General features: G+C 38.1%; 1 protein-coding gene across 1 annotated transcript in view; it reads right to left on the bottom strand.

The window, feature by feature from the left end:
• Positions 1–20,148, bottom strand: part of ARHGEF38 (Rho guanine nucleotide exchange factor 38) — a 78,744-nt gene that overhangs the window by 38,841 nt on the left and 19,755 nt on the right. Inside the window, exon 2 of the mRNA XM_044680965.1 lies at positions 7,499–7,686. Coding sequence (XP_044536900.1) covers positions 7,499–7,686 — 188 coding nt within the window. The remainder of the gene's footprint in view (positions 1–7,498; positions 7,687–20,148) is intronic.

The following is a 20,148-nucleotide window of genomic DNA, read 5'->3' as shown; positions in this document are numbered from 1 at the left end:
CTCTAACTCATATTCAGATGAGAAACGGAGGCAAACAAGATTAAATGACTTGTCCAGGGTCACACAGTGAGCAAGTGTCTTGGGTCAGATTTGGACTCAGGAGGATAAATGTTCCTGATCCCAAGCTCTATCCGCTATGCCACCGAGCTGGCTAACAAATCGATGATGGATTAATGTACACAATACACAGTGGTAAATGACCATCACAATCTAGTGTTTAATAAACTCAATGGTCCAAGTTTTGTGGATAAGAATTCATCATTTGTCAAAAATTACTAGTCAAACTGGAAAAAAGTTTGGCAGAAACTAGGTATAGACCAGTATCTTACACAGTATACCAAGATAAGTTCAAAATGGGTACTTAATTTAGACATAAATAATTATCATAAGTAAACTAGGAGAGTAAGAAAAATTTTACCTGTCAGATTCATATATAAGAGAAGAGTTAATGACCCAACTAGATAAAGAGGATTACAGGAGGTAAGTAAAATAGATCATTTTGATTATATGATATTCAAAAGCTTTCACACAGACAAAACTAATACAGCCAAAATTAAAGGGAAAACAGGAAAGTGGGGGAGTGGATTTTATAGCAAGTTTCTCTGATAAAGCTCTCATTATTCAAATAGATAGGGAACTGAGCCAAATTTTTTAAAAAATACAAGCCATTTCCCGATTGATAAGTGGTCAAAGGATATGATCAGGCAGCTTTCAGAAGAAGAAATCAAAGCTATTAATAGTCACTTGAATAAAATTCTTTAAATCACTACTGATTAGAGAAATGCAAATTAAATCAGCCTGAGATATCACCACATATCTAACAGATTGGCTAACATTACACAAAAGGAAACACTAATATACTGGTGGTAGAGTTGTATACTGGTGCTATCATTCTGGAGAATTATTTGGAACTATAATATCCCAAGGGCAATAAAATTGTTTATAGCCTTTGATCCTTTAATGCCACTATCAAATATATATTCCAAAGGGATAAAAGAAAAGGAAACCCATTTGTACAAAAATAATTATAGCAGCTCTTTTTGTGATGGCAAAGAATGGGAAATCAAGGAGTCAATCAATTGGGGAATGGTTAAATAAGTTAAGGGATATGATTGTTTTGGAATATTGTGATGCTGTAATAAATGATGAGCAAGATGGTTTCCACAAAAACAGGAAAGACTCATATGAACTAATGCAATATGACATGAGCAAATACAGGAAAACAATATTATAAGGATGATCAACTGTGAAAGACTTTGCTACTTTGATCAAGACAATGACCCAAGACAATTCCAAAATACCCTTGATTAAGAATGCCATCTTCTTCCAGTGAGAAACTTGAAGTCTCCTTTATTTTTCTTGTGTTTGTTTTTCCTTTTCATAGCAAGGTTAATATGGAAATGTGTTTTGCATGGCTTCACATGTATAATCGATATCAAATTGTTTAGTTTCTCAAGGGGGGAGTTCGTGGGGGGGTTAAGGAAAAATTGGAATTCACATGTTTTTAAAATAATTTTTAAAAAAATTACATGTTATTGGGAAATATTTAATGAAACAAATAAAAATATATTTTAAAATAAATGATGAGCAGTATGGTTTCAGAAAAATCTCAGAAGACTTATATGAATTCACGCAAAATGAAGTCAGCAAAACCAGATGAACATTGTACCCAGTAACAGCAATATTGTATGACAATCAATGGTGAAAGACTAAACTCCTCTGATCAAGACAACAATCCAGTACAGCTCCAAAGGACTCATGATGAAAAATGCTATCCATCTCCAGAGAGAAACTGATGAACTCTGAGTGCAGATTGAAGAACTTTTTTTACTTTATTTTCTTGCTTTTTTCTGTATTTTCTTTTGCAAAATGTCTAATAAGGAAATGGTTTGCATGACTTTACATATATTATTGATATACTGCTTGCCTTCTCAAGGGGAGGGAGATGAGTAGAAAGGAGGGAGATAATTTTGAACTCAAAAACTTTTTTTTAAATGAACATTAATGTTTTTTACATGTAACTGGGAAGTATTTTAAAAAATAAAAATATATAAAGTAAAAAACCTTTAAATATTGATAGACAACTATTATGGCCCCTAATAATCCTCTGCTTTCTACATCATCACATCTGTTAACCAATCCTCATAACAATCTAGTGCTATAAGGGTTTTCAAAGCCCATTTAATGTATGTAACTTCTTCATTTTGCACATGAGGTAACTGGGACATAAAGAATTCAAGTTTCTTGCCTAGTTCTAAATTCTAAGCTTCAGAGTTAGGATTTGAACCCAGTTTCTCTGACTCTGAGACCAATGCTCTTTTTACTATGAATATTGTCTCATAAATCATTGCATATACCCCAGAGTCATCTCTTCCTTCTTCCTCAACCAATCACATTCAATTAGTTATTAAATCGTATTAATCCTAAATCCTTGCATAACCCTTCTCTGCCCTCCCACAGTCTCTATCATGGTTCAGACTTTCTCCATCTTTTGTTGAACTATGATGATGTTATTGAGTCATGTCCAACTCTTCATGATTCCATATGGGGTTTTCTTGGCAAAGATACTGGAGTGGTTTGCCATTTCCTTTTCCAGCTCATTTTGCTGATGAGGAAACTAAAGTAAACAGGGCTAAGGGACTTGCTCAGAGTCACATAGCTAGTAAGAGTTTGAGGTTGGATATGAACTCAGGAAGATGAGTCTTCCTAACTGCAGGTTCACTGCTTTATTCACCGTGCCACCTAGCTGCCCTCTAAAATGAACTATGACAATAGCCTTCTAAATGATCTCCTTGCTCCTTTTTGTCTTCCCTTCACCATTCATCAGCTGCACAGCTAGCTAACTGAAGTTCCCAAAAAAAGATTTATGTTGCCCCCTTATTCAATAATCATGACTGTTTTCCTTTTGTTTCTAGGATAAAATACAAACTCCTCACTCTATTTAAAACTCTCCAAAATCTGACTTTTGCTTACCTCTGTCTCACTTCATCTTACTCCTCTTGCCATCTTCTCCATTCCCATTGAACTGGCCTATTGGCTCTTCCCTATACACGACCTTCTATCTCCCATCTCCAAAACTTTGCACAAATGGGCTGCCATATTTAGAAAACTCTCTGTTTTCACCTCTGCCACAAAGGATTCCTAGATTCTTTCTAGGCACACACATCAAACACTGGTTCCTACGCTTAGACTTTCCCCTTAGTTGTTAGCTATTTCTTTCTCTGGAAATCATTCTGTATAGATTTTGAATTTGCTCATCTAAGTACCTGTGGATCTCTCCATTAAAATGAAAGCTGCTTGAGGGGAGGGGCTTTTTGTTTTTGTCTCTCTGACGGCTAACACAGTGTCTTGTATGTAAAAGGCACTTGGACATAAATGTTTATTGAATTGAAATACATTCCAAATTCTTTCATCATCCTCATCACTTTCCTTTGGATGCATCAATGTTTTCCTAAAATGTCCATCCCAAAGCAAAATGCACAAATATAATATGACTAGAGCAGAGGGCTTGGAATCACAAAGACTCATTATCACAAGTTCAAATCCAGCTTCAGAAACTTACCAGCAGGGTGACCCTGGGCAAGTCACTTAACTCCACTGACCTCACTTTCCTCATCTATAAAATGAGCTGGAGAAGGAAATGGCAAACCACCCCAATATCCTTGCCAAAAAAAAGAAAAGAAAAAAGAAAAGAAAAGAAAAGAAAAGAAAAAGAAAAAGAAAAAGCCTCTGACATTGGATAACTTGTATGGAGAAAACCAGCAGACTACAGAGGTGACAGCAAAGAGTGACAAACAAGCAAACATATCCAAACTTTCCAAAACAATGGAAATTGTTACAAGCTCTTGAAGGAACTGAAAAATGACTGAACAGCAACAAGAATAAAGGAAAGTGATACTTTCATCTTCTTTCCTCACTTCTATTAATAAAGCTGAGATAGATAGTTAATAGAATTGAAAATTCTATTAATAAAGGCAGCCAGGTGGCTCAGTGGATAGAGTACCAGATCTGGAGACAAGATATCCTGGGTTCAAATCTGGCCTTAGATAATTCCTAGCTGTGTGACCCTGGGCAAGTCACTTAGCCCTAACACTTATTGAACTAATACTTTGTATCAATTCTAAGACAGAAGGTAACAGTTTTAAATAAATAAAGATCTAGCAGCCAGGTAGGAAATGAACTTTTATGTACTCTCCCAGCTGTTCTTCTATCATCCCCTCAGATGGACACAATCAAAGATCACTGGGATTCCTAGGCAGAATGTCCAGGTCTTTACACCGTGGGCAGGAACATTACCCCTCTGCATATAGCTAAGGACTCTCAGCCTGAGTCAGCAATGATGAATGCTGCAGTCAGTGGAGGGGCTATATCATGTGCTGTCCCCATAGAAGGGCAATCAAGAAAGTAAACTTTGAAAGTATCACATTAAAAAGAAAGGTGGGGGAAGGGGGTCAGCTGGGTAGCTCAGTGGATTGAGAGTCAGGCCTAGAGATGGGCTGTCCTAGGTTCAAATCTGGTCTCAGACACTTCCCAGCTGTGTGACCCTGGGCAAGTCACTTGACCCCCATTGCCTACCCTTACCACTCTTCTGCTTTGGAGCCAATACACAGAATTGGTTCCAAGACAGAAGGTAAGGTTTTAAAAAAAAGAAAGGTGGGATTTGACTCCATATCTTCTGACTCTGGTGTCATTACACTTTCTATTTTAACATACCACCTCTTCATCTAACATTAGTCTTTTTTTTAGGCTGTCTTATATTACTGATTTTTATTTAGCTCATAACTCACTAAAATCTGTAGGGTCTTTTCCAAAGGAATAGTTTTCTAGCCATGTGTCCCTCATATGGGCACACATCTGTATATGTATATTTCTGTATATGGGCAGGTGATCTTGGGGACCCACATCCAAGATTTGACGCTTCTTCCTATTAAACTTCAAGATATGAGCTTCATTCTTCTGTGATCTCTTGGCATCTTAAATTTATCCTAGGTACATGTAATTTGAAAAATTAGAGCAGTAGTATCCAACTGAAATAGAAGCGGAGGCTATTAAACCCTAAATAGGAATCCCTATGGACTTCATATCCATATTTTAAAAATGTAATTTCATCTGTTTTAATCTACTTTAATTCATTTTGCTACATATTTCCCAATTACATTTTAATCTGTCTAAGACCACACTGGAGGGAGTATTTGATACCTCAGACTAGATGAACCCTCAAACGTCTTTGAACTCTATTGGTTTCCTAATTTTATTGGCAAAACAAAGAAAAGTTTACGAGGAAACTTTCAGGTAACATATAGCAAACAAGCGAGAAGACAGTTTTTCATTATGACTCTGACTTTGGCTCCTACTGCTATAGAATTTTTCTGGCATGCCTAGATTTCAGGGACCTGTGCTGCTCCTAGCATGCCTTCCTGCTCCTGCACTCTGCTTTAAGCAAGGATTTGTTAGAAGATATCTAAGAGTAAAAATAAAATAAAATATGGAAAAGGGACCAAAAGAGAGACTTGCCCTTACCATAACATTTCACTTAGGTACAGGCTTACCAGAGAGAAAATCTTTACACTTATGGTCAGTCTAAAATAGTCTTTGTTTAGGTTAAATAGTTCTTATGTTAGTGTTTAAAATTCAATTGAGTTTTCAACTCCTACTGAAATAAAAATTAGCTTCAAATATTAGTTTTCTTCTCAGTTCTTGACCATTGCTGCTGAAAGGGACCTTAAAAATCAGCAGGTCCAGAGAGTTTTAAGCTAAGGTTCATATTTTAATATTTTGATGAATCCATTTTAATATAATTGATTTCTTTTGTAACATATACTTTATGTATGCACTTGACAACATTATTCTGAGAAAGGGCCCATAGGTTTCATCATTATTATTTGAAAAGGGTTTTTTAACACACAAAAAAATTTGAAGAATCCTTCATATTGTCAGAATTTCCTATATTACAAGCTGAGGAAGTGGAAGCTAAGAAAAAGAGTGTGTGTGTGTGTGTGTGTGTGTGTGTGTGTGTGTGTGTGTGTGTGTGTTTGGCAGGGTGATAGAGATTTGGCTGAAACAGAATTTATACTGGTAGAAGATAGAGTTCTGGACCTGAAATCAAGAAGATTCTAGTCCTTAGAAGTCCCACTTCAGATACTTACTAGCCTGTATGACCCAGGGTAAGTCATTTTACTGTTTTCAGCTTAATTTTCTTTATTTGAGAGGCACCCACTATTTGGAGTTGTGAGGCTCAAATGAGATGCCATATGTAGCTGTTCAGTCATGTCTGACTCTTTATAACCCCATTTGGGGTTTTCTTGGCAGAGATAGTGGAGTGGTTTGCCATTTCTGACTCCAGTTCATTTGACAGAAAGGGAAATTGAGGCCAACAGGGTTAAGTGACTTGCCCAGGGTTAGCCAGCTAAGTAAGTGTCTGAAGCCAGATTTGAACTCAGGAAAATGAGTCTTTTTGATTCCAGGGTTGGTGCTCTATCCATTGCACCTCCTTGGCTGCATGAACATTTTGCAAACCTTAAAGCACTGTTGAAATGCTAGTTATCATTAAGCAAATTAGAGAAGGAAATAGCATGCCATCGCAGTATCTTTCTGTAGAAAACCCCAAATGGGGGTCAGGAGGAAGTGACTGAACAATAAACAGCTAAGTGATACATGGATAGAGCACTGGACTCAGAAATCAGGAAGACATGAGTTCAAACCCAGCCTCAGCCACTTCTAGCTGTGTGACTGAGATTAATCTGAATTTCCCAATCTGTAAAATGGGAGGGTTGATAATAATATCTACTTTCCAGGGTTCTTGTGAGAACAAAGTGATATTATAGTTTGCAAAGTACCTAGAGCACTAAATAAATGCTATTATTATTTTTGTTTATTAGAATGAGTCTTCCAGTTCCAATTTGAGGATCATGGTCAAATTGCATTGTGTGCCTTCAGGACCTTATATGCAATTTTGTTGGGGCAGCTAGGCAGACACTTCCTACCTGTGTGACCCTGGACAAGTCACTTAACTCCCATTGTCTAAACTTTACCTCTCTTCTGCCTTGGAACCAATAGTTAGTATTGGTTTTAAGATGGAAAGTAATGAGTTTTTTAAATTAAAAAAAATTTTTTTTAAACCTAAAAGGTTGCCAGGATGATCGTTTCAGTTTCATTAGAATCCCAGAAGGGAAATGTTAGAGATGGCAAGGCTGTCAGTGGGGTAGGATTGGAGGTTTGGGGGGAGTAAAATTTCCTTTTAAGTATGCTTCAAAAGTACAGATCATCCAAATAAAGGCTCTTTGAAAAAAAGGAAACTTAGGGTTTACACAGGTAGCATGATTATTTTCAGTTAAAAGCTCTGGGCAAACAGAGAGAACCAGAGCCGAGCATCCCTCCCCATGCCTTGGTCGAGGTCCGGTCCATGTCTCTGGACTCTTCCTCTTCCCTCTGACAGTGATTCTTTTTAGGATCTGGGGGGTGGGGTGGGGGGACTGACAACAAAGAGAAGACCTTTTACCTGCTTGTTTTTCAGGGGCTGAACGACCTCCCTAATGCACATCTCCAGGTCATTGAGGTAGTCCTTTTCCGTCTGTATCAGCTCCTTGATGATGTTCGACCTTTTTGCCATCATTCTTCTGATCTGTTGCTGCTCATCCTGGGCCGTGGGCCCAGGTGCAGAGGCCCCAGCTTGTGGTGTCATCTTTTCTGTTAAATTAAAAAATGTAGCAATAAGACCTTCTGCGGAGGGTTCTGGTGCCTTTTATCTTTTCCATTCATTGCTAACAATGCATCTCCTGGATTATTCATAGCAATGAAACAAGTTTGGGGGATCTCACAGATGTGTTCCCAGGCACTGATTTGCTGCCATTCTTGCCAGGCAGCTAGGAAGGAGGATGGAGATGGGGGTCGGGGTTGGGGGGGGACCACAACGTGACAATGGGAAACTTCACAAAGAAGCAGGCGTGGAGTGAAGGCATTTAAACCTGCCTCTGTTTAAAAGAGAGTCCCTGCTTATTTCTCTCTTTCCCCCAACCACTCCCAAGCTGGCTTCACCCTCAGGGAAGAACTGCTGCTTAGAACCCCGGGGTGGTTTGTGGGCCTTGGCTATCTTTAAGTTCAGGGCAGCTTGCATTAGTAAAGAAAAATTCCAGATCATGTTTGTCCGTAGTATCGAGGTGGCTTGTGGATTCCTTGGCTTTAGTAGGAAATTCCCCATCAAAAACAAGACTGCATTGCTATAGCTTTTTAAATTTAATTTACACCTACTGTTAATTTATTGTTATCTTAATTTAATTTAAATTAAAAATAAAAAACTAAATTAATTATTAATTTGTAATAATTAATAAAATTATTTTATACCTGTAAATTAATAAATTAATTTACACCTATTTACACCCACAAAATACTAGATTGGGGTAGACTCCATCAGTTCTTAGTACAGACACGAGACCCTTAACACATCTGGTCTCGGACCCTGGGCAGTCTAAATAAACTTCTATCTGCATCAAATCCCTCAACTGTTAAGTGAGGATAATAATAACATTTATATTCTAATGTCCTTGTGAGAATCAAATGAGACAATATTTGTAAATCAGTTGGCTCAGTGCCTGGCACCTAGTAGGTGTTTAATAAATGCAGGTTTCCTTCCTACAGGAGAAAGTATGCTGACTTTGGAGTGAGAGAACCCATATTCCAAAATGACCTTTTAACTTAATAGTTAACATAAATAGAAATAATATTTAATATTTGCTTAATATTAATGCTTACTTAATATTTACTCAATAATTAATGACTATTTATTTAATATTAATAATAAATGAATAAATTTACTTAATATTTGTGACCAAGGAACTCCTTAAGGAGTTCACTCCCCCTCTCTTAAATTAAGTCTCAGTTTCTTCATCTCTTGAATAAAGAGGACTGCTGAATTCTTTTCATGAAGTAAGTCTTTGATTCTGTCTGGAATGAAATTTACCTAAAAGATAAACTGAGGCAATTCTCTACACTATGCTCTATTAATAGGGGCATACTGCTTGATAATAAAGGATGGATGCTGCAGTAGACATTGTGAGAGGCAAAGTTCCTAGCATGATTAATCGTTTTATTAGTTAGGCTAGCAGTAACCAATGAATTGAGGTCACTGGTCTCCCTTGATGACCCCCAGAAGAACCCATCTGAAGGTCACAGGGCCCTTTAAATCCAGGTGTATCTTCCTTCTTCCTGATGTGACAATACATCATTGGGACCTCTCCTGACAAATGGCAGACAGTAGCTGGTGTGGCTGATTACACTCCTCTCTGACACTCAAAGAATGCCAGCTGCCTCCAGCAATCTTGGCTAGAAAAACAGAAGCCATCTCAAGCAGGATTTTTAGGGGCTTGTTCTTTTCCTTTTCGAACAGATCACCCCCAAACCTTGATTAGGAAAGACAAGGACACAAGGGTCATACCCTGGAAAGCCCTTAGCTCTAGCTGCCTTCTATTTATGGGGTAAACAAAAGGAAGGGTCTCTGCCCAGGCAGACTCCGTGGGAGCTGGGAATAATTATCTTATTGCTTGACCTTCACAAGTGGAGTCTGAGGAATGAATGGATTCACATAGAAATATTGAATATTTAAGTATTATTAAATTATTAAGTATTAAAGTATTATTATTATTACATTATTAAATATTAAAGATGACAATCCACTATCAATTTCCCTCCTCTTTTATGATCCCATAATCTTTTATTATATCTCCAAATTTAGGAAACAGTCAAACTTCAAAGGTGCAGAGAAACTGGAAAAAGCAGCCTGATTTCTAATTGTAGCAGAAAAGAAAGATTTGGGAGCACTGAAAGTCAGATGAGTTGCTCACTGCCACCCAGGTAGTGTCAGAGACACGATTTGAACTCAGATTGTTTTTTCTGTTTCCACTCTTTCAATTTCCAATTTTTCCACTGCACCGATTTGGTAATGGGTTGATTTTGATCTCTCCCTTTTTTCAATTTAGCCTTTTTTTTTGTAGCCTTGTATTTCCGTGTTTCCTGGCCCAAATAGGGAGTGAAATCTGCAGCCACCCAAAAGGACTGCTCTTAAGGCTCTCCAAATCTTTCTCTCTTTACAACTACAAACCCCTCCTTCATGGAATGTCAAAATTAGGAACCAGGTTTTTCCCAGGTTCCTATCATATCACCTTGAAAAGAAGAGTTTGGAAAGATAGGTCATATTACATTCCCTTCCCTTCTACTTTCTCCTTTCTTAAAGCCACCAAAATAATCTTAAAATATATCTCTGGCCATGTCATTCTCCTATTCAAAAAGAGTCATTGGCGCCCTAGCTAGTGCCTCTGGATTAAATTTTTATTGTTAATTTGGGTCCAGCTCTTCAATGAACCCATTTGGGATTTTCTTGGCAAAGATATGTGAAGTGGTTTACCATTTCCTTCTCCAGCTCATTTGACAGATGAGAAAACTGAAGCAGAGTTAAGTGACTTGGCCAGGGTCACACAGCTAGTCTGAGGCAGATTTAAACTCAGAAATATGAATTTTCCTGTCTCCAGCCAAGGCACTCTATTCACTATACCACCTAGTTGCCCAGCATGAATAACAATAACACATTACCGTCTTCAAAATTTTTTTTCTTCCACCCTATATAGTTGGTTTGGGACCATTTCCACCTGCCATGTTTTTTCCAAGAAAAATATTTGCAATTCACTCCCTCTTCCATTTTGCCTCTTAAGATCTCTAATTCCTTTCACTGTTCAGCTCAGGTTTGATTTCTCAATCAGAAGAATCAGTGTTTCTTCAGATTACTTCCTCTTCACGTACTTGGATTCATGTAGCATCCCCTAGTAGGAGGTAAGCTCCTCGAGGGCAGGGACTATTTTGTTTCTTGGCTTCGTATCTCTCTTGTTTTGAATAGTGATTAGTATAAAATAGGTACACAATAATTACTTCTTGAGTTACTTAAATTACCTAGAGATGATTCAGAACTCCCAGTAGAATTGAAACTTCTTGAAGATACGGATTATATCATTTGTATCTGTTTTCCCAAAGCCTAGCTCAGTGTCTTACACATAGTAGGCATTTAATAAACATCTATTAAAGTAGAAGCATCGCTAATCAGGCAGGCGTGGGCTGGGGTTGGAGGGAGAAATCACAGTAGAATTTCCTGACCAGCTGGGGATAGTGCATGAGAGTATGGGACATCTAGAGGGAGGCGAGAATACCTCTAGCCTGGGAGGTGAGAGAGAGAAGACTGCGACTTTAATCAGGTTTGCCTAGGGGTATTGCCCTCACCTACAGAAAATTAATTTGAAACAAGCTCCAATTATTCGGGAATTGATTTTCCCATACAGGAGATCATTTTGATTTGTCTTCCTTCTTGCTTTACTTGCATGACTATATTTTTTTAACTATTCCGTAGCTGTTTTGTAACTGAGCAAATGAAATCCAGATAAGTTTTGAGACATTTGAATTATCTGTAGATTTCAGTTCTCCATGCTTTCTTCTTCTGCCCCATTATCATGAATAATTGAGCATATATTGAATTTCGACAGCTAGATTTGAGTACCCAGGAGTGCTGCCTGGGGAAGAGTGTCAGTCAATATTTATGCAGCACAAAACTCATTCCCCCTGGTGAGAGAAGGGTGTTCAAAATGGTTCTGTTCTGAAATGCTGAGAAAAGATTTTGAATATTCAGTGGGGGAGAAAAAAGGTTTGGTCCCTTTAAGAAAAAAATGCTTTTATTAGAAGTTTTGAAACTTCTGCTGGAACAAGATATACTGGATCAGGGGTGTTGAATTCAAACAGAAATGGTGGCCACTAAACCATATCTAACGATCCCTTCAGACCACATATTGACTTAGAAAACCACCTATTAATATTTTTCTCTTTCAGTAATTTCAGCTCTGTCCAACTCTTCAAGACCCCACTTGAGTTTTCTTGGAAAAGATACTGGAGTAGTTTGTCATTTCCTTCTTCAACTAATTTTACAGATGAGGAAACGGAGGCAAACAAGGTGAAATGACTTGCCCGGGAAAATCCAGCTAGTCAGTGTCTGAGGCCAGATTTGAACTCAGGAAGGTGTCTTCCTGATTCCAGGTCCAGCACTCCATCTACTGCTGTCTTCACAATATGAATATTATCTTTATTCTATTGCATTTTTATCTATTTTGTTAAATATCATCCAATTACATTTTAATCCAGTTTGGCCAGTACTGAGTAGAATTAAGGGTCATATGTCTGACACCTCTGTTCTAGACTTTTAGAATTGTAAGGAACCTCAGAGAACATCTGACTTCATTCATTTTAAAGATGCAGAAAGGAAGGATAGGTAAGTCGCTCAGTGGATAGAGTGCCAGGTTCAAATATGATCTCAGACACTTCCCAGATGTGTGACCCTGGACAAGTCACTTAACCCCATTTGCTTAGTCTTTACTGCTTTTCTACTCTGGAACCAATAGTGTCCATTCTAAGGGTTTTTTAAAACGTGTTTTCTTTTCTTTGTTTTTAAACAAAGATGAGGACAGGAAGGTCTATGGAGGCAAAAACTACTTGCCCCACATCATAGACCATGATACTACATAGGATCGTGTAACTGGAAGGGATCTTAGAAGCTATCCAGTCCAACCTGTTCATTTTACAAATGAGACAGTTAAATCTGTGCTAGGAAAGGACAACACCAGGGTCACACAGCTAGTGTCATACACTTGTATGATTTGAACTCAGGTCTTCCTGACTCTAAGTCCAGCACTCTACACACATGCTACAGAGCCTTTCTGTTGTAGAACTGAGTCTAGAACTCAGGTCTTTCTGTTTTGGTCTTAGTTTTCTTTTCTCCATGAGCCCTAATTTTTTCTTTTAAATTTCCATTGATATCTTTTGTTTTTATAATGCTTATGCTTCCCAATATGCCTCCACAACCCAAAGAGGCAAGATATTCTGTATAAGTGATAATTCAAAGACCTGGTTAAAAGAGATCTTTAAAACAACCCATTCCAGTACCTTCATTTTACAAAGGAGGAAACTGAGGTGTAAGAATCAGGGTTTTCAAAACTGAAAGGCATGCAGAGTGAAAGAAGCAGAGCCAGAAGAACATTGTACACAAAGACTGATATACTGTGGTAAAATCAAATGCAATGGACTTCTGTACTAGCAGCAATGCAATGACCCGGACAATTCTGAGGGATTGATGGAAAAGAACGATACCCACATTCAGAGGAAGAACAGCAGGAGAGGAAACACAGAAGAAAATCAACTGCTTGAATACATGGGATGATGAGGACATGATAGGGGATCGAAAGTACCACACCAATGCAACTATCAACAATTTGGAAATAGGTCTTGATTAATGACACATGTTAAAACCAGTGGAAATGCATATTGGCCAGGGGAGGGGGGAGGTCAGGGGGTGAAGGGGAAAGTAAGAGCATAAATCTTGTAACCATGTTAACTTTTCTAAAATATAAATATTAATAAATGTTTAAAAAAACTGAAAGGCATCTCAATGACTGTCTAATCCATTCATATATGAAAACATTCCCAATAAGTGGTCATTCAATCATCAGTTAAAAACCTCCAATAGGGACTCACTACATCCTTATCCAGCTCAGTTCACTTTGGGACAGCTCTAATTGCTAGGAAGCTTTTCTTGACATGGAGCGTGAATTTGCTAATTTGTTCCTAGTTCTTTTCTCTGGGATTTACTGGAATAACTCTAATCCTCATCCACATGACAGTCCTTCGAACACAAAGCACAGTCCTTCCCACCCCACCACCACCAGACACACTCCTCCATTAAAAAAAAAAAAAAAGAAAGAAAAGATTCCAAACCCTTACAATAAATATGCATAGTCAAGCAAAACAAAATTTCAGTTTGGGCATGTCCAAAGAAGCTTATCTCAACATTCCACTTGTGGTCTTACTAGGGCAAAGGATGGGTGTCTCTATCTCCTCCTTACTTCTCTAAACTCTGCCTCTGCCAAGACAGCCAAAGATATCAGCCTTTTTGGACACCATTTTCCTTTCATGGCTGATATTGAGCTTAGAATCCTAAGACATTCAATTTTAGTGAGTAGACATATTTAATTACTGGATGGCATTAAACATGGCATAGAATTCTTATGCAAATACTCCAAATTGAACTGAGTCAAATTTATAAATTTATAATATAAATTTTAATTTATAATATAAATTTTATAAAAATGCAAGTCATTCTCCAATTGATCCAAAGGATATGAACAGGTAACTTTCTGAAAAAGAAATCAAAATTATCTATAGGTAGTTGAAAAAACCCTCTAAATCATTGTTGATTAGGTAAATGCAAATCAAATTATTTCTAAGGTACCACCTCACACCTATCAGATTGACTAACGTGACAAAAGAAGGAAAATGATAAATGTTGGAAGGAACAGCAAAAATCGCAACACTAATACACATTTGGTGGATTTGTAAACTGACCCAACCATTCTGAAGAGCAACTGGCAACCATGCCCAAAGGACCATAAGGTCATGAATAATTTTATGGTCCTTTGGGCATGTAATTGAAAAAATAAAGTATTATATTTAAATGAAAAAGTATACCTCATATTGCTAAATTCATATACTATCCCCGGTACAATAGTATGTAATAGTCCAACTGCAAGACCACAAGAGCCAGCTTGGCCAACAAGTCTCAACCTTCTTCCTCATTCTTCCCTCATTGCTCATAATTACCAGTGAAATGAGCAGATATACCTTTTGACTCAGGATTAGAAAGGAAAGAATGCACATTGTAGCAATCCAGGTATACATTAATTGTGATATTATTTTAAGAAGTATTCAAAAACTTAACTCTTATACTGCTAATGATTGATCCCTGCAATCCTGAGTCAAATTGAATGTTGACCTTGCCAAATCCCTAGCCCTTCCCTAAGGCTACACCCCAGAAGAGAGTCAGTTATCTCAGTCTCCTTACTTTTCCTTCAATGATCAATTAACATAGGTATCAAACATCAGTAGATGCCTTAGGCCATATCCACCCTGGATCCTGATCTTAGCTCTACCTATTGTTTCAGATTTTGGCAGTTTGCATTTTATGATGATTACCTCATAATGTTAATGTATCAGGCCACCAGCCTCTCCCCTTCCCCCCATACTGTTGTAACCCCAATAAAAGTGACAAGACATCAGTTGGCAAGAGAGCTCTCAACCATCAGAGCTCCTAACCATGAAGCTTTTGACCATCAGAGCTTACTTGCTGTCTGTCTACATTATGCCAAAACTTTCTGTGTCTGTGTGTCTTCATTCTCGCCTTATGTTCTCTTTCCATTAATCCTTAACCCGTAACCCATTTTCACTCAGTCCTTGGTTCCCCTTTCTGAGTGTCCAACCCACTAGGAATCTTCGTGAAGCTGCTGGACGGCTTCACACATTATCTTATTTATTTTTTTTATGAAGAGGTAGAGTACTATAATGGATAGAGTGCCACTCTCAGAATCATTAAGACCCAAGTTTGAGTCTTACATCAGACACATTCTTGCCACAAGTCCCAACCCCTTATTGCCTCCCAAATCTCAACAACTAATTCTCAAAATCTCTAAGCTGTGGAATAGTGGGACAATGAGTTTCCTCAATTAGATTACAAGTTCAATAAAAGCAAAGAAGTTTTTTAAGTATGAAAAGATTTTGGTTTTGGTGAGAATGATAAGGCATTTTGGAATCAGCTAGGTAGTGCAGTGGATAGGATCCTGGGCTTGAAGTCAGGAATTCAAATTTGGTCTTGTTCTGAGTTCTGAGTTCAAATTTGGTCTTGGACACTTACTGGCTCTGTGATCCTGGGCAAGTCACTTAATCCCTAGTTGTCTCAGTGTAAAAATCTACAAAAAAGGGGGACACTCTGAAGAAGGAAAGGGCAATCCACTCCAGTATCTTTGCCAAGAAAACCCTATAGACAAAAAAAGTCCATGCACCCATGGGGTCGTGTAGAGTGGGACACAACTGAACAATTAACAAGCAGACATTGCAAGAAGAATGTTTATTTTCAGTAGAAGAAAGTTCTGCTATTTTGAAAATTCATTTGGTAAGAATGACTTAAAAAAACCTTAGAAAAATAGGAGAAGGCATGAATACGGTAGACAAAAGAATGGAAGAAGTCTTTGTACTGAATTTTCATGCTTATGATGGAATGACCTTCCTATTTAATTATATCCTTGTATCTCTCTCACAGGGTATTTGGTGATATATCATGTGCAGCCCACATGACTAATACATTCTGGCTCGGCTTCTTTCTATTACACCCCCATTGCATAGACGCTGCATCACATCTTCTGACAAAAATGTTATTTCAAGGTAATGCGTATAATAAAAATGTTCTCTTTGGTGTCACAACAATATTATTTCTCCTCCCATAGTATTATCAGAGTGATATCTATACTGATTTAATGCTCACCTGCCAACGTAAATAGGGATATGTCCCTGGGAAAAGGAGAGCCATGAATACCTTTTAGGGTCTTGTGAAATATAAGGAGGGAAGTCATTTCTTAGGGGAGACTGTAAAACAGAGACAATAGATTGCTAAGGAAATAGGAAGTATTCTTGACAAGTGGACTCTCATCCCAGTCATTTTAATCGAGTAGTGCTTTTCTACTTCAGAAGACAAGGCAGCAAGCATTGATCAGGGGCCAGGTGCTGTTGTCATTCAATTTATTTGTCCATTCTTTGTGACCCCATTTGGGGTTTTCTTGGCAAAGATGTTTGCCATTTCCTTCTCTAGCTCATTTTACTGATGATGAAACTGAGACAAACAGGGTTAAATGATTTGCCCCGGATCACAAGAGCTAAGACATGGCCAAGGGCAAATTTGAATTCAGGTCCTTTTGCCTCCAGACCCAGTGCTCTATTCACTCAGCCACCTAGCTATCCTAAGCACTGGAGTTACGAATAAAATCCCTGCCCTCAAGAAACTTACTTTCTTTTTTAAAAATTAATTAATTAATTAATTTTGGGAGAGGAGGCTTTATTTAATTAATTTATTTAGAATATTTTTTCATGGTTACATGATTCACATTCTTTCCCTCCCCTCCTCCAATCCCCCTTCCCATAACCAATGAGCAATTCCACTGAGAAGAAACTTTCTAATAAGGGAAGATGTCACACAAAAGGGAGTTTAAAAGGGGTGAGGAATGTGGAACTATAGCTGGGCGGGGAATGAAAGTTGACTGAATCCAAAATGGCAACACCAGAAGGAATTCACCGATGATAAATGTGGCCCTAAAGATGTATTATTAATCTAATTCAATAGGAATTGGTATAGTACAATGGAAACAGCCATGGGTTTGTCATTAGAGGATCCTAGTCAAAGATAACAATAGAAGTCATCTGCTAAAGGGGATAGGAAAGGACAAGATCAAGAGAACTCTTCATTAGGGACAGCTGGGTGGCACAGCAAATAGAGAGCCAGGCTTGGAAATGAGAGGTCCTGGGTTAAAATCTGCCTTCAGACATTTCTTAGCTGTGTTACCCTGGGCAAGTCATTTAGCCCCTGTTGCCTAGCTCTTACCTCTCTTCTTCCTTGGAACTGTGTAATTAGAAATCTTGAACCCTTGGACTTCATTTCCCAGAATCATTTTCCCTTCATCCACATTGAGTACTCACTTTTGGTAAATAAGTTGTGTGTAATTCCACCCTCTTACTCTCTTTTCTCATGTCCATGGCTGGGTTAGTTCTCTCTTTAATCTAGCTTTTTATTTTCCTTTACTTCAAGTTTTTATTAATAAATCTTATAAAATATAATACTTGGAGTTATTGTATATTAATTTTTTAGTTTACAGAACCCATACTCAGTATTGGTTCTAAGACAGAACATAAGAGTTTTTTTTTAAAAAAAGGAATACTCTTCATTAAAGACTGGAGTGAAAGAGGAGACAGTTGAGGAAGGGATGTGAGAAGAGCACAATGGATGAAAAGGGAACTATTGGTAAATGGTCCCTCAAAGTATGAGATGAGTAACACAGGGTAGAAGCAGGTGCTGGCCATGGTGGACTGAGGAGAGAAGGTAAATAGGATGTGAATAAATTCCTAAGGATTGGTAGGATTATCTTGCTACAGTGAGGTCTAGTTGAGAATGGATTGCAAAAATCTGTAGACCCCTCAATGTGATTTCATAATTTCCCTAGTTCTGTCCAGTAGTGCATGAGGAGTAATGAGGAAGGTGGGAAGAACCCAGGGTTTGAATACACCCAGGGGTGACCACTGATAGGGCACAAAGACAAGGAGTTTCCATAGTAGAGATTGTACAGGGTAGAACTGGTTCACTCTGAGGGGAGAGACTATGAAGGGAGGAAAGCAAAGCCAGAATGAGGATGAAGGCCAGGAATAATAGTGAAGAATGTCTAAACTGAAGATGAAGAGGAGGTTAGGGTAAAAGAAGACTGAGGCCTTCTGGGCTTCCCCATCATTTCCTCACCACCTTTTTACAAATCCCTTTTGTGTGTTGTTTTTCCTCATTAGATTGTAGGTTCCTTGAGAGCAGGGACTGTATTTTGCCTTTTTTTGTATCCTTGGCACTTAGCATAATGCCTGGCACATAGAAGGCATTTAATAAATAGGCTATGGTACTCTTTTTGGAGTAATCAATCAAATAGCAAGCATGTATTGAGATTCCTACTATGTGTCAGGCACACAAAGGCAATTTGGACCTTTTTTAGCCAGGGGAGATGATGTAAGTCTATATGTCGTTATTTGTTCTTCATTTTGAAGAAGAACATTGGCATTACAGGGTAATATAATATCTTCACTTGGATGTGAACTGGATTTAAGCAAGGCAGAGCTGTGCAAAGTCCTCAGACGCCCTCTCTCTTCCAGAGTCATCAGAGTCCAGCAGCAAAACAACAGCCAGGAGAATTGGTGATAGGATGGGATGTGGTGGATGGCCTTGGAGTCTCCTCTGTCTGACAAAGTTCTAAGCACTCCACAGCACCTGCTTCTCTCATCTTTGTGGTTTGGGGAACAAACTGTTTTCATCCACCCATTCTACAGGAGGAAGTCTTCACAGGCTCGGAGTAGATATCCCCCTCATCCACAGATGGCTTTGCAACCTGATTTATCCCATCTGTTGAGACAGTGTTACCAGGGCTATAGCTTCTTGGAGTCACAGCTGAGTGGAGATGCTGAAGGACTGAAAAAGGGCCAGCAAAGCCTCACACCAGAGGTACCAGTCCTCCTGGAACATCCCATACATCCCTTAAGTATATCTAATATATACATATATAAGTCATAATGTGTGTCCTATAAAGTACACATATGGCATATCATATAAGGCATAAGATATATGTGATATATAATAAAAGATATTATAGGCACATATAAGATATAGAAATATAAATATAATACAAGAGAATGTTGTTCAGTCCTGTACAACTCTTCATGACCCTATTTTGAGATTTTCTTGGCAAAGATACTATAGTGGTTTGCCATTTCCTTCTCTAGTTCATTTTACAAATGAGGAAACTGAGGAAAACATAGTTGAGTGACTTGCCCAGGGTCACATGGCTAGGAAGTATCTGAAGCTAAATTTGAACTCAGGAAAATGAGTCTCTATCCACTCTATGCACTGTGCCACCTAGAATCAGGAGACATTAAAAACTTGGGTTATCGAGAAATGTCTCTTGTAGAAGTCATTTCAGTCAAGTTCAAGACCATAGGGAATATTTTTCCTCTTTAGATGCAGAATAAAACAAAGGAGAGTAAGATTGGTTTTCCTCTGATGCAGCTAATCTGAGTCTAATAATGTGGTTTGGTCTACCTTCGTATATAGAAAAAATGTCCAAAATCAGTGATTGTGTCATCATTTTGCTTTCCTTGTATGGGTTATCCTTCCACCAACTGGGGCAACCAATATCAGTCTCTGACTTTGTAGTTAAGTCCTATAGAATTTCTTGAGGCATACAGAGAAGATAAATTACCTACCCAGGGTCATGTAGCCAGTAAGTGTCAAAAGAGTCCAGATGTGTACCCAAGTCTTCCTAATCTTGTTTTCCATCATTCACTATACTGTGTTGTCTCCAAATACATCTCCATATACAATGTGCCATAATTTATATAGTCAGTAAAATGGAACATTGGACACATGAATTATAAGAAGACAGACAAGGTTACCAGATAGCAGAGGCACACATATAATATGAAGGGCACACACACACACACACA

Source organism: Gracilinanus agilis, chromosome 6 (assembly GCF_016433145.1).
Source record: "Gracilinanus agilis isolate LMUSP501 chromosome 6, AgileGrace, whole genome shotgun sequence".
In the NCBI taxonomy this organism is placed as follows: domain Eukaryota; kingdom Metazoa; phylum Chordata; class Mammalia; order Didelphimorphia; family Didelphidae; genus Gracilinanus; species Gracilinanus agilis.
The sequence above is the reverse complement of the archived record's forward strand: the minus strand, read 5'-3'. Positions and strand labels throughout refer to the sequence as shown.